The sequence below is a fragment of the Diaphorina citri genome, unplaced genomic scaffold (genome assembly GCF_000475195.1).
Source record: "Diaphorina citri unplaced genomic scaffold, Diaci psyllid genome assembly version 1.1 scaffold3959, whole genome shotgun sequence".
In the NCBI taxonomy this organism is placed as follows: Eukaryota; Metazoa; Arthropoda; class Insecta; order Hemiptera; family Psyllidae; genus Diaphorina; species Diaphorina citri.
The window spans coordinates 1-13,938 of NW_007381358.1; the positions used below are offsets into that span (position 1 = coordinate 1).

At 39.9% G+C, this 13,938-nt stretch overlaps 1 protein-coding gene across 4 annotated transcripts; it reads left to right on the forward strand.

The window, feature by feature from the left end:
* Positions 1 to 5,021: 5,021 nt before the first annotated feature.
* LOC103520705 (persulfide dioxygenase ETHE1, mitochondrial) lies at positions 5,022 to 7,871 on the forward strand. 4 transcript variants are annotated; one of them, XM_026831722.1, is made up of 4 exons: positions 5,022 to 5,195; positions 5,961 to 6,361; positions 6,516 to 6,562; positions 7,401 to 7,871. In XM_026831722.1, exons 2-4 carry the CDS (start codon positions 5,971 to 5,973, stop codon positions 7,794 to 7,796), a joined length of 834 nt encoding a protein of 277 aa, XP_026687523.1. In that variant the 5' UTR covers positions 5,022 to 5,195; positions 5,961 to 5,970; the 3' UTR covers positions 7,797 to 7,871. The 4 variants fall into 4 exon arrangements, with proteins under 4 accessions (XP_026687523.1, XP_008484025.1, XP_026687524.1 ...); XM_008485803.3 differs by having other exon boundaries at positions 5,961 to 6,351; positions 6,506 to 6,562; XM_026831723.1 differs by lacking the exon at positions 5,022 to 5,195 and adding an exon at positions 5,214 to 5,314 and having other exon boundaries at positions 5,961 to 6,351; positions 6,506 to 6,562.
* Positions 7,872 to 13,938: the final 6,067 nt, after the last annotated feature.

The following is a 13,938-nucleotide window of genomic DNA, read 5'->3' on the forward strand; positions in this document are numbered from 1 at the left end:
TATTTGATAGTAATATCTACATTCTACAAATCTACACCAATAGGAATTATTTTCCTCGGTGGACCTGTGGTCAAAGTGCTCGCCTGGTAAACAGAAAGGTGCAAGTTCAAACCCAGCGAAATTAGGTATTTTAAAAACCCAAGTTTTCCAACTATTTTCCTTAAATTAAATAAGGCAGGTTGGTACTTACCTACAATCATACTAGCGAAGGGCGAAGGAAATTAGGAACACAGAGCACTGCTCTGAGTGATTGAGTATTTGTTCTTCATAATATTTATTGATTTACTTCATCTCACAGTTAGGTACCTATACCGATATTTCTCGAGGTAACCGGAGGTGAGGTAAGTTATTTGTCATTTTGTAGCTGTAAGTAGGAAAGTAGATACCGAAGTAACTTCATGATATTTTATACCTAAATATCAAATAGTAAATAGTGTAGGTACTGGGTAAAACAAAAGTAGCTGTTACCAAAAATAGTAGGTACCTACTTAGTATGTCCAACTACCGAATCTAATTTCGAGCGAATGATATATCTATACCTATTGTGCAAGGGCCAGCCCTTCCTGCTCAGACTCTCTTACAGACCTAGGTCGAAACAGAGAATCCTGAATGAATCCGGCCCTGTTGAATCCTGAATGAATCCGCCCCTGTTGAATCCTGAATGAATCCGCCCTTGTTGAATCCTGAATGAATCCACCCCTGTTGAATATCGGATTTGAACAAATAGGTTTTTCTGGTAGCCCTTTAGGTCCTGCATCAACCCTCAAGCGTTGTACAGTCGTTCGTGGGACAACCTTTGTACTATTTTGGGGAGTCTCTATAAGGTTTCGCCCAGAGAGACCTTGGTTTACTACTTTCACTAGTATCGCTAATGTTGCTTCGTAAAGGCAACCATTGATACATCCTGTATACACAAGTACTACTGTCTCTTGTTTATTAATAGGCTGCTGATTTATATCCCCTCCTAATAAATAGCGGCCTAGACCAGTGTTTCTTAATTAGTTTGGCCCGCGGAACCCTTTTCAAAAGGTGAACATCTTTGCGGAACCCTGAACTTTCAAGATTGCACCCCCCACTTTGGCCCGCGGAACCCTTTTCAAAAGGTGAACATCTTTGCGGAACCCTGAACTTTCAAGATTGCACCCCCCACCCCCAGAGTTCCCTCTATCAAACCTCTAAAAAAAGCTGTATAAGATGAAATACCTACTTAGTCTAAGATGGTCGTTTTGAAACTGCATTTTATCTAGTGTATGATTTTTCCAAAATATCTCGCGGAACCCTTGCCGTCAGCTCGCGGAACCCCTAGGTTCCGCGGAACACCAATTAAGAAACACTGGCCTAGACTATGGTCCCATAACCTCCTCCATAGTGGCCTAGACCAGTGATTCCCAAACTGGGGTCCGCGGCCCACAAGGTAGTCGTGAAGGACTACGCGACCCGCAGGAAGATCACATAACATATAGTAGACGCTCTTATTAATAAGATAAAGGGGCCAAGGAAAGTTTACCTTTGAAAAAAAGGGGCCGCGGAGCGTTCACAGTTGAAAAAAAGGGGCCGCGTAGAAAAAAGTTTGGGAACCGCTGGCCTAGACTATGGTCCTATAAACATCTCCATGCTTGGTTGATTTATTTGATGAAATGTCAGGGACTCTTCTTATTGATCACAACGTTTGATATTAAACTGGTACACATAGCGATTTTCTTTTATGATCCGATTGTACAATCTGAAAATCGTACCTATTGGTATTGCTATGATTTTCTTTGTATCAATACGATTTTCTTATTTCTTTAATGATCCAATCGTAAGATCATAGTGCGATAAATCGATCGTGTGACGTGATATTGTGTAAAATTTCCGTGTACCTGGAAAATCTGTGCGATTCGTTCAAACTGACCGAAAAGGTGGGTGGGTATACATAGTACGTACATATTATGTATGCACTCCGCAGCAGCATTGTGCACCGGGTAAAATTATGTATCTACGATCTTGCATCCAGTCTTTTCAGCTTAAAAACTCACTGAAATTCAAACTGTCCAAAGGAAGAACTAAAATTTCGATAACACAAGATAAATAGAAAATGTACAAAATTTATTTACAGCATATTCGAGGGGAGAACAACAGAACTACTAATTAAACTTAATCATCTTTTACCTATTTGCTATCAAATACTCTGTTCTATGATCTTACTCAACTTTACTTAAACTAAACCTAATCGCCAATTTAAAGTTCGCACAGGCATGGCAATTGGCAACCATGTTCTTAAGATGGTTTGGCCTTCCGGTTTGTGGGTTCGGGCCAGGGGTGGATTGGATGTTAGACCGGTCTAAGCTAGACGGACGGGAGCAGTTCCCCCACATTCGCCATCTTTCTTAATGCGGAATGCTGAAACAGAAGGAAATCAACCATTGCCCCCTTGAGTAAAATAATTTTTTCCTCTACAAGTACTTGACGACGGCTACTTCCTCTGTGGCTTATAATAGCTCTAGTAGCGCGGTCAAACTTTTCTGACTTGGCGGGTACCTTCCAAGCAGGGCAAACGATTTGAAGAAGTTCAGCAAAGTTTGCATTGGTTTCCTTATGGGTAGGCTTGCCAAACGTCCCGAATTGGCCGGGACAGTCCCGAATTTCAGGGGGTGTCCCGGTGTCCCGTTCAGTTTTTCATTTTGGGGCGTTTTGTCCCGAATTTCCGTTTTTGTCCCAGAAAAAATTCGGGACGCGTTTTTTAACTTTAAAATTAGGTACCTCTATAAATCAGAATTTGTTCTTAACTTGTTTAAATTTGTCATGCTTTCATCAGTTTGCTCTTCCACTTTGCTAAACCTTTATAAACAAGAAAATGTTGTATTAAACCGCATAAAACGGATCACACTTAGGGCCCAGTTTGTCTTGGAAGAAAAATCGCTCCTACCTTCTAAAAACTCGTAGTACAAGTATCTGGATCTTTGTAAACCCTGAATACATTATTGTGGTCGTTCGTAGCGATCATGATTGGGCATTTCCTTTGTTGGTGTCTAACATCAGCAATTTAATTAGATACTTTTTTGCTGGCAAATAAAACGTAGGAACCTTATGTAAATAAATATATGGGTACCATGGTATCTAAACTGCGAATAAATTGGCTCTAGAGTCTACTACAGGGAAAATCTTTGAGGAAGTTAACATGCATAAAACTTCAACAATTTCAAATTAAGTACAGCAGCTAATAACTTATGTAGATGGATATGTATTGCAATTGCAAATGGTGAGGATTTCCCAAGGTGGAAATCTCTAATGACCTCTACGTAGCAAATTATTACCAGGTGGTTCAAATGTTCTTTCTTCGAAAGATCAAAAAGCGTCGAAGAAGAACCCCGAGTGAATAACAGTTGGGCCACCCTGTATAGTTTCAAAATTAATTTACTTGAGCATTTCTATGTAGGTATATAGGAGATAGGTACCTACCTCTAACTTTATTGTCGAGTAGGGTAAATACTAGGATACTAGATACCTACCTAGCTACCTACTCAGTAATGAAGTTACTGAGCAGTTACAAGATGCTCTGTACCTACTCGGTTTAAGTTTCCGTCATTGTGAATAATGACTTTGAAGTTTGGAGAGGAGCTTCTAGAATTTGGAATTGAACAGTCACTTCACTATTATACATATAGGTACCTATCTACCTATCATGATTAACTTCGCTACTTATAAGCCTAATTCTCCCTGATGCTATTTCGTATCCAGAGTCAACGATGTAGGCTGTTTGGTTTGCTCATTGGTGGACCAGTCTTGTTTTTTTTTTTTTTTTTTTTTTTTTTTTTTTTTTTCATTTCTGTCATGCACCTTAAGCTAATGCTACACCAAGCGGCGCATCGTTTGCAAACTTTGCAATCATTTTTCCACAAACATTGGCTTGCAAACAGGTTCGTCGTGTGCGCGGGTAGTTGAATCCGGCTGCTGTCGGTTTTTCCACAGAAAGCTAAGGGTAATGTTCACCCTCGTGGGATGGACTCCTACTTGTGACTGCGGCCAAGTCCAGGACAAACGACTACCTCCTTGCTGCGACGCATAAGACCAGGGCTGCACAACTGCACGTGACCCGCGGGCCGCATTGGACTTAAAAGGGTGGCCGCGGCCGCATTAATTTTTAGCTGTAAAAAATGAATATCCGCATTCATTTGTATCTGATTGTTTGGAAAATGAGATAGGCAATTTTTTCGATTTGTTCAGAATAAACGTGTCGAAGTGCATGTTAGCTCGAATATTTTTGGTTGTCAAACTAAAAACATAAACGAAACTCAAATATTAGGCGAGTGAGGAAAAGTTTTCTCTCCCGCAGTCTCTGCAGCTGCACTCTGTGTATTTATGGTGATTTTAGCGATCAAAAATTGATCATATCTCAGGATCGGTTTAGATTTTCGCAAAATCCTTTCTTATTGCACACCTAGACCATAAAAGGAATATTCCTACCAAATTTCAGCTTTCTAGGTGTTGTGGTTCTAGAGATAGAGCGATCAGTGTGTGAACTATGAAATGTGAACTGTGAATGGATCTCGTTCTTATAATATAAGATAAAGGGGCCAAGGAAAGTTCACCTTTGAAAAAAATGGGCCGCGGAGCGTTCACAGTTGAAAAAAAGGGACCGCGTAGAAAAAAGTTTGGGAACCGCTGGCCTAGACTATGGTCCTTTAAACATCTCCATGCTTGGTTGATTTATTTGATGAAATGTCAGGGACTCTTCTTATTGATCACAACGTTTGATATTAAACTGGTACACATAGCGATTTTCTTTTATGATCCGATTGTACAATCTGAAAATCGTACCTATTGGTATTGCTATAATTTTCTTTGTATATCAACACGATTTCATTTCTTTGATGATCCAATCGTAAGATCATAGTGCGATAAATCGATCGTGTGACGTGATATTGTGTAAATTTTCTGTGTACCTGAAAAATCTGTGCGATTCGTTCAAACTGACCGAAAAGGTGGGTGGGTATACATAGTACGTACATATTATGTATGCACTCCGCAGCAGCATGTATCCGAGAAGGTACTTTGAAATATCCAAGTGAAAATAAAATTTAGCTCAAAATTTGTGCTGAAATGACAGTCAGTGACTCATTGACCTTTAAATGTGACCATATTTGCACAGTAATCCAGTGAGTGAAGTGTGTTCATTGTTAATGAAAGAGTTTCTGCTGTTTAAGTGACCAGAGGTAAATCTAATTCAGAGCAAAATATTGTAAACAAAATGTGTAAAAAGGTATACCTATAGTTAGCAGGGCAGGTATTTTCATATACGTACTTTCAGTGATAAGGTGATACATACCTACATGTAGGTAGTTTTGCTAACTTTCCTTTTATCTGTTGCATTTGCCATTGTTATGCAATTTTAAAATAATTACCTACATAATAGATCAGTTGCGCTTACTTGGGTGATGTTTCAAAGTCATATATACATACCTACATGTAGGTAGTTTTGCTAACTTTCCTTTTATCGGTTGCATTTGCCATTGTTATGCAATTTTAAAATAATTACCTACATAATAGATCAGTTGCGCTTACTTGGGTGATGTTTCAAAGTCATAGAGCAGGAAAAATGAGGACCAACGGAATTTTTCTTTTCTTACGACTTTTGCGAAATAAATCGATTTAAAAAATATCGGTAAATCGTGAACTTTGACGTCACGGCATACGCTCCCGTAGGCTGTGACGTCATAATTCATGACTCCCGCTTTGTTTGTTTGTGCGCAAGCATTTCTGCGCATTTTGACGTGAAATCTGACGTCACAACTCTTTGAACTTTTTCATTAGAACGGTAATTAAAAATTGAATTTTTGACCTTTTAAAGTTACTTTTTCGGAGTTTTGACCTCATATTTAGATTTTTCACAACTTTTTACGTAGGAATCGACCATTTATTAATCATTTTTACCCATTTGCAACTGCTCCATTTTACCCTGTAAATTCTATTTGTCCTAGGTAATCTAGAATGATTGGAGGAACACTCAAGAAAGTTCAGTGGACAATAACATTCGCCTTAGCCCATTGTGTGTCCAGTGCCCGCAACTACAGCTCGGTTCACATTCTAGAGAACGCCTTCAGCAATGGGTTTCTATTCCGGCAACTGTTTGACTCCATCAGTTATACACACACGTATATCCTGGCCGACAAGTTATCCAAGGAGTGTGTCATTATTGACCCGGTCTTGGAACAGGCAGACAGAGATGTGACTCTTATCAATCAACTAGGTCTGACTCTCAAGTATGTCATCAACACACATGTACATGCCGACCATATTACTGGCACTGGGAAGATCAAAACCATGGTGAACAATGTTCAGAGTATCATCTCCAAGGAGAGTGGAGCTCAGGCTGATATACATGACTCTTATCAATCAACTAGGTCTGACTCTCAAGTATGTCATCAACACACATGTACATGCCGATCATATTACTGGCACTGGGAAGATCAAAACCATGGTGAACAATGTTCAGAGTATCATCTCCAAGGAGAGTGGAGCTCAGGCTGATATACATGTGACTCATGGTGATACAATCGACTTTGGAGATCAGCAATTAGAGGTAAGAAGTATGTATAAGATTAATCATATAAGCATGAATAAGAGCTACTCACTAGCTCGCCACTCAATGGCATAACATGATGCAATCAATACAATGAATGACTCACGTTACAGTACGGTATAATATTGAGGCGATCAGGATATGTAGTCTACATTAGTTCATTACGAACTTTATGCCACTCAATGGTATTAAGCCACCACATACGGTACCTCATAGAAAAAGTAGGTACCTACCTATCTATAAAAACAACCGTAACACCTACCGAATATTCATATATAGGTATTTCATATCAATTTGAATAAAATCAGAATCACAAGATACCCAAGTTTCGAATGCGAAATTTCAGATGAATTCTGATGAGGGCAATGCCACTCACTATCAGGTAGACCTGACAGGTACACCTGATCAGGTCTACCTGATAGTATGTGTGCTCATCAGCTAGACCTGACAAGTGGACCTAATCAGTTCTACCTGATAGTGAGTGGCTGGCCTAAAACAGTTCTCTTGTCTCTTCTAGGTGCGTGCCACGCCAGGTCACACGGACGGTTGCGTAAGTAGACCTGACAAGTGGACCTAATCAGTTCTACCTGTCCGGTCTACCTGATAGTGAGTGGCTGGCCTAAAACAGTTTTGTCTCTTCTAGGTGCGTGCCACGCCAGGTCACACGGACGGTTGCGTAACGTACGTCAACCAAGGCGAAGGCATGGCATTCACCGGTGATACACTCCTCATACGCGGGTGTGGCCGTACGGACTTCCAACAGGGTGGATCGGGTGTACCTGTCAGGTCTACCTGATAGTGAGTGGCTGGCCTAAAACAGTTCTCTTGTCTCTTCTAGGTGCGTGCCACGCCAGGTCACACGGACGGTTGTGTGACGTACGTCAACCAAGGCGAAGGCATGGCATTCACCGGTGATACACTCCTCATACGCGGGTGTGGCCGTACGGACTTCCAACAGGGTGACTCACACAAACTGTTCCAGTCCGTACGAAAAGAAATATTCTCCCTGCCAGATCACTTCCGCGTTTATCCAGCGCACGACTATCACGGATTCTCTCACTCGACGGTAGGCGAAGAGAAACTGTATAATCCGCGACTTGGAGAACAGATATCCGAGGAGAAGTTTGTAGAAATAATGAACAATTTGAAACTGTCGTTACCGAAGAAGATCGATGTGGCCGTTCCTGCCAATATGAAATGTGGTCTCCAAGATGGCGTTCCTATTGAACCATGAGACCAAGTCTTGAAATGCTCTTGCTTATCTTGTTATCAGAAGAATTCTCCATTTTTTGTGCATAGTAGTGGATAGGTTTCCCTTTGTATGATGAATACTTTACTGCCTGAATAAAAAACAATAGCAACGCACCTGTAAGGCCAGCCACTCACCATCAGTTGGACCTGATAGGTACACCTGATCAGGTCCGCCTGTCAGGTCTACTTGATAGTGTGTGACTGGCCTAACGTATTTACTGAAGTACCTACATTACCTTCGCAACTAAAAACAGTCGAGATTTAATTGCGTGAATAATCAATTTCTTACAGGTATAGAAATATATTTATATTACAAATGTACAGTTATCTCAAAACTACTTCTAACCTTAAGTCTGAGTAGATTGTGGAAAATACCAGGTATTTTCTAGGTCCTAGATCTTGCACTCTTTTCTCAAAACAAAATCACTAGAGGCAATCTCAAGTTACGAAGTTACCATTTTGGCCGCCACTCTTAGACCGTCTGACAGACCCAGTTCTGAGTGACAGACAATCTGAGCGTTAGCGAAACAATACCTACCTACCTGGTCCAAAGTATGTAAGTTAACTTGTTATTTTTCTCTGCCCCATATGATGTATACTTATACTTAATCTGATGCAATTTGCCAAAGTACCTATTTTTGTAATATACTTTATACCAGTTTGTAAAAAAAGTCTTGGTAGTCCATGTCCTTATCGAGGTTAGGAAATCTAACAACAGCTTTTCTCGTCTAATATTTATGAATGGCTATGGCTACTTGACTTCATTTACTGTACAATGCCCACGGCAAATATTGTCACCAAAACAATACCATCGATAGCTTGAAAAAATCAAAATCTTCAAGAAAATATTGAATCATTTTGACCTTGTTTATCATGGGTTCCACAAATTGATCTTCAATTTGAACAGGCTTTTCACGTCTTCTCCTTAGTAATACAGTCATCTAAGGTGGACGATGTCTCAGTTTTGATCAGCTGTCAGCAATATCCTTCTTTGACGTAGGCGTACACTGAAAGCAGATAGGTAGACATGGGAAATCAGTTTTGTTTGAAAAATACTTATGCTGGGGTTTACCAACTCGGGATTAGGATGAAATGAAGATTTCCCTATACTTAATAGCCAGGTCAACCTCGGATTGAACTCAATCCTGAGACAATCCACAATGGTAAAACTCGACCTTAGTTCTAGGAGGGACTGAAAAGTATGCAGATGAAACGAAGATTTCCCTATACTTAATACCCAGGTCAACCTCGGATTGAACACAATCCTGAGACAATCCACAATGGTAAAACTCGACCTTAGTTCTAGGAGGGACTGAAAAGTATGCCTGTGAAAGTACACGAGTATAATGTATTACATCACCCGAACCTATACCTATGTGTAGGAACTTGGAACGGTAGGCATCTACGAGTAAGTACCTAGGTAGGCACATGTGTTGAGAATAACTATAATCCAGAATCACGAGTGTGTGAGTGCTATAAAATTCTTGGAATTTTCACGAATGTTAAAAGAGTGAGAAAAAAGTTAAGGTCATGAAAGGTAACGCCTTTGTCGGGCTTTAGTCACAAAGAAGAGCCGGGAAGAGAGTGAAAAAAAGCTAATCTTAGTTCACAGTAAAATTCACAAAGAAAGAAGAGCCGGGAAGAGAGTGAAAAAAAAGCTAATCTTAGTTCACAGTAACATTAAAATGATAAACTCTGAGAAATTCTTGGAATCTTGCAATCTGGGCGTGGAGGTTGGGTCAAGAACTGTGATAGGGCTTTAGGAGGCATCACGGAAGTCTATGTTAAATCAATATTGGTTTTAATGAAAAAAACTGACGGACATTGCATCACTCAGCTTTCTCAAATCCATTGATCAGTATGAAAAAGACCCAGACCAATTTAACACGCTCTAGATCAATTGAGATAATCATGATGGCCATTTCTAAGTAATATTACGTTTTAGTCACAAAGAAGAGCCGGGAAGAGAGTGAAAAAAAGCTAATCTTAGTTCACAGTAAAATTAAAATGATAAACTCTGAGAAATTCTTGGAACCTTGCAATCTGGGCGTGGAGGTTGGGTCAGGAACTGTGATAGGGCTTTAGGAGGCATCACGGAAGTCTATGTTAAATCAATATTGGTTTTAATGAAAAAACTGACGGACATTGCATCACTCAGCTTTCTCAAATCCATTAATCAGTATGAAAAAGACCCAGACCAATTTAACACGCTCTAGATCAATTGAGATAATCATGATGGCCATTTCTAAGTAATATTACGTTTTCGTAACACGCTCTAGATCAATAATTGAGATAATCATGATGGCCATTTCTAAGTAATATTACGTTTCAAAATGTAAATTAGGTAACTAGGTAACTAGGTACCTACTCGTAGTACTTGACTTGTACTAACTCCGAAATATTGGCATCATGTGAGTTTCTACTAGAATCAGACCGAACGGTATCAAATTGAATAGAGTCAAAATTCCTGAAGACAATTGGTAACTACTCGTAGTACTTGACTTGTACTACCTCCGAAATATTGGCATCATGTGAGTTTCTACTAGAATCAGACCGAATGGTATCAAATTAAATAGAGTCAAAATTCCTGAAGACAAGTTCGCACGTCGCATTTGGAAAATAGGTATTTTGATGTCAAATGACCGTCACGTCACATCTTGAGTTGGACTACGATTAGCTTCACAATCATGCTTCTGATGTAAAGTTTTCAATTACGCCAGCGTCATGAGTCTACGACTATGGTGAAGTTCGAAGTTTTGCGGAATAGCTCGCAGAAACATCTACCTACGTCCTACATTTCCTGATATTGTACGATTGTGGTAGCTTTTCTTATACATTCAGCTCGAGTTTTCATTTCATTACAGGTTCATAACTAACTAGATCCTCACCTTTCCTTTCTGAACAGTAGGAGTGCCGAAGATAACAGTTGTTCTTGAAGTCTTTGGTGATTCCGGCCGCATCTATAGCACAAACCGGGTTCAAGAATTCGGGACACTTGTATGCACATCCTTGTATCTTGTAGTCAATGGCGGTAAAACTGCTCAGAGGATGAAAAATCAGAGGGACACTTTCCACCATACTGAGAAGCATAACACCTGAAACACATCACCGTAGGTAAATATTGTTGTCAAGTGCAAGATTAAGGTCCCTAACCCAAAATATCGTCGTCCCAAACATGAAGAGGCGTAAGTGCGAAAATCACATTTTCAGGAGGGCCGAAATAAGATTTTTAAATTATTTATTTCTTGAGCCCTTTCTACTGCATAATCTTTACAAAGTCCATCTTTACCAATATGTAACGCTTCTGGGAGCGACAGATATAAATGGTGACATTGTATCGGACACGGAAAGTGAGTAAATTCACCCTGGGCGGGAATAGAACCCACGACCCAGTGCTGCCCTCCAACTTAACTTGACTATAGTATGCATGAGGCTTCACTCCCATCATAATAAATTAATATGAAATGAGTAATTAATATGAAATGACACACCAGCCGCATTGATCACCTAATAGTTCAGCCATGACACGGAAAGTGAGTAAGTTCACCCTGGGCGGGAATAGAACCCACGACCCAGTGCTGCCCTCCAACTTAACTTGACTAGTATGCATGAGGCTTTACTCCCATCATAATAAATTAATATGAAATGAGTAATTAATATGAAATGACACACCAGCCGCATTGATCACCTAATAGTTCAGCCATGAGACAAGAGAGTACGACACATGTTCTGTTTTCAATGGACAGTGCAGTGTGCACTTCAGTTATCAGCTGAATACTCTGAAATAGTGATGGTAAAATGTATATCCGAGAAGGTACTTTGAAATATCCAAGTGAAAATAAAATTTAGCTCAAAATTTGTGCTGAAAGGACAGTCAGTGACTCATTGACCTTTAAATGTGACCATATTTGCACAGTAATCCAGTCAGTGAAGTGAAGGGACACTTTCCACCATACTGAGAAGCATGACACCTGAAACAGATGACCGTAGATAAATATTGTTGTCAAGTGCAAGATTAAGGTCCCTAACCCTAAATATCGTCGTCCCAAACACGAAGAGGCGTAAGTGGGAAAATCACATTTTTCAGGAGGGCCGAAATAAGTTTTTTAAATTATTTATTTCTTGAGCCCTTTCTACTGCATAATCTTTACAAAGTCGAGGGACACTTTCCACCATACTGAGAAGCATGACACCTGAAACAGATGACCGTAGGTAAATATTGTTGTCAAGTGCAAGATTAAGGTCCCCAATAACCCAAAATATCGTCGTCCCAAACACGAAGAGGCGTAAGTGCGAAAATCACATTTTTCAGGAGGGCCGAAATAAGTTTTTTAAATTATTTATTTCTTGAGCCCTTTCTACTGCATAATCTTTACAAAGTCCATGTTTACCAATATGTAGGTAATGAATGTAGTTCCATTTTTTTTTTAACAAGTTTCCATTTATATTTGATCGACAAAAAACTCAGAACATACATTTTTCTTATTAATGGTATAGGCGGTATAAGCAGAGCTTGTGCCACGGATGGGGAAACTTGTGCCACGGATGGGGAAACTTGTGCCACGGAATGAGCTTGAGTTATAGGTAGGATTGACAATTTACATTGCTACGAGATAAGATCGAGACGAGACATGTGTATATTTAGAGATAAGTACAATCCTCTCATTAGCTATGATTGTCAGAAGGTACGTCCACATTGGAGCACCAAGTTACACACGTTATTTCAACTAAAGTCCTTTTACCATATAAGGTGTTGGATACATATTCATATTCACTAACTGAAAGCTTTTAACTTACCTAGTATCATCATGAGGAGGAGCTTCTTCATTACCATTGTTTTATCTAATTTGAACAAGATCAAAACAAATATTCTCCTCTGTATCTAGGGGATACGTAATAAGATTATGGATTACGTCACTATCTTCTTCAGTTTCTTCAACTAAAGTCCTTTTACCATGTAAGGTGTTGGATACAAATATTCATATTCACGAACTGAAAGCTTTTAACTTACCTAGTATCATCATGAGGAGGAGCTTCTTCATTCCCATTGTTTTATCTACTTTGAACAAGATCAAAACAAATATTCTCCTCTGTATCTAGGGGATACGTAATAAGATTATGGATTACGTCACTATCTTCTTCAGTTTCCTCAACTAAAGTCCTTTTACCATGTAAGGTGTTGGATACATATATTCATATTCACTAACTGAAAGCTTTTAACTTACCTAGTATCATCATGAGGAGCAGCTTCTTCATTCCCATTGTTTTATCTAATTTGAACAAGACCAAAGCAAATATTCTCCTCTGTATCTAGGGGATACGTAATAAGATTATGGATTACGTCACTATGTTCTTCAGTTTCTTGGTTATAATATGATCTTCAAAACGTTTTGGCTGTAGGTAAATCACTAGGTAAATATTGTCGATCTTGGACAAAGCTTTGCCAGTTCAGATGAACTCCGGCTTCATCCAATATGTTTCGGACACCTTTTTCCCCAAGTGTTTCTTGGTCAACCGACGCTACGTGCTGACGACTAATGCCTACTACGGGTCCATTTGGGTCTATTAGTCTGGCGTGTTCTAAATGGGTCATTTAGTCAAAATGTGTCATTATATCCCCAACTATGAGAGTTTACCAACCTGACTGTTTTCGACCACCTTGTACAGCCACCCCGCCATCGTTTCCCAAAGGGGCCGTTTCAGCGTCCTCTTGAACTTGTATTTGAAGTTGCAAATTTCACAGCAAGATCGGCCCGATTCGGACAACCATTGGGTGAGACATTCAGCATGGACGAGACCCATTGTACCTCTGCATTCACACAGGGCTTTCAAGTTCTCATGAGATCCGTGGCAAATGCGGCACACTGGCGCTGTAATAATAGATAAGATCTTGTTTATTATACATAGTTAGTTAGGTAGGTAGGTAGGTATAGGGGTTTAACGTCACTCTTAGGTCTTCTCGTGACGGGGGTTTTACCCAGCCTTTGGCGACAAGCTACCCGCCTCCTGAATTTAACCTCACCCAACTTATAGGTATAGGGGTTTACCGTCACTCTTAGGTCTTCTCGTGACGGGGGTTTTACCCAGCCTTTGGCGACAAGCTACCCGCCTCCTGAATTTAACCT

Coding starts and splice junctions, on each gene's coding strand:
- LOC103520705 (XM_026831722.1), top strand. CDS start 5,971: ATGATTGGAGGAACACTCAAGAAAGTTCAGTGGACAATAACATTCGCC. Junction 6,362..6,515: donor TGGAGCTCAGGCTGATATAC/ATGACTCTTATC, acceptor AGGCTGATATAC/ATGTGACTCATGGTGATACA. Junction 6,563..7,400: donor TTGGAGATCAGCAATTAGAG/GTAAGAAGTATG, acceptor TGTCTCTTCTAG/GTGCGTGCCACGCCAGGTCA.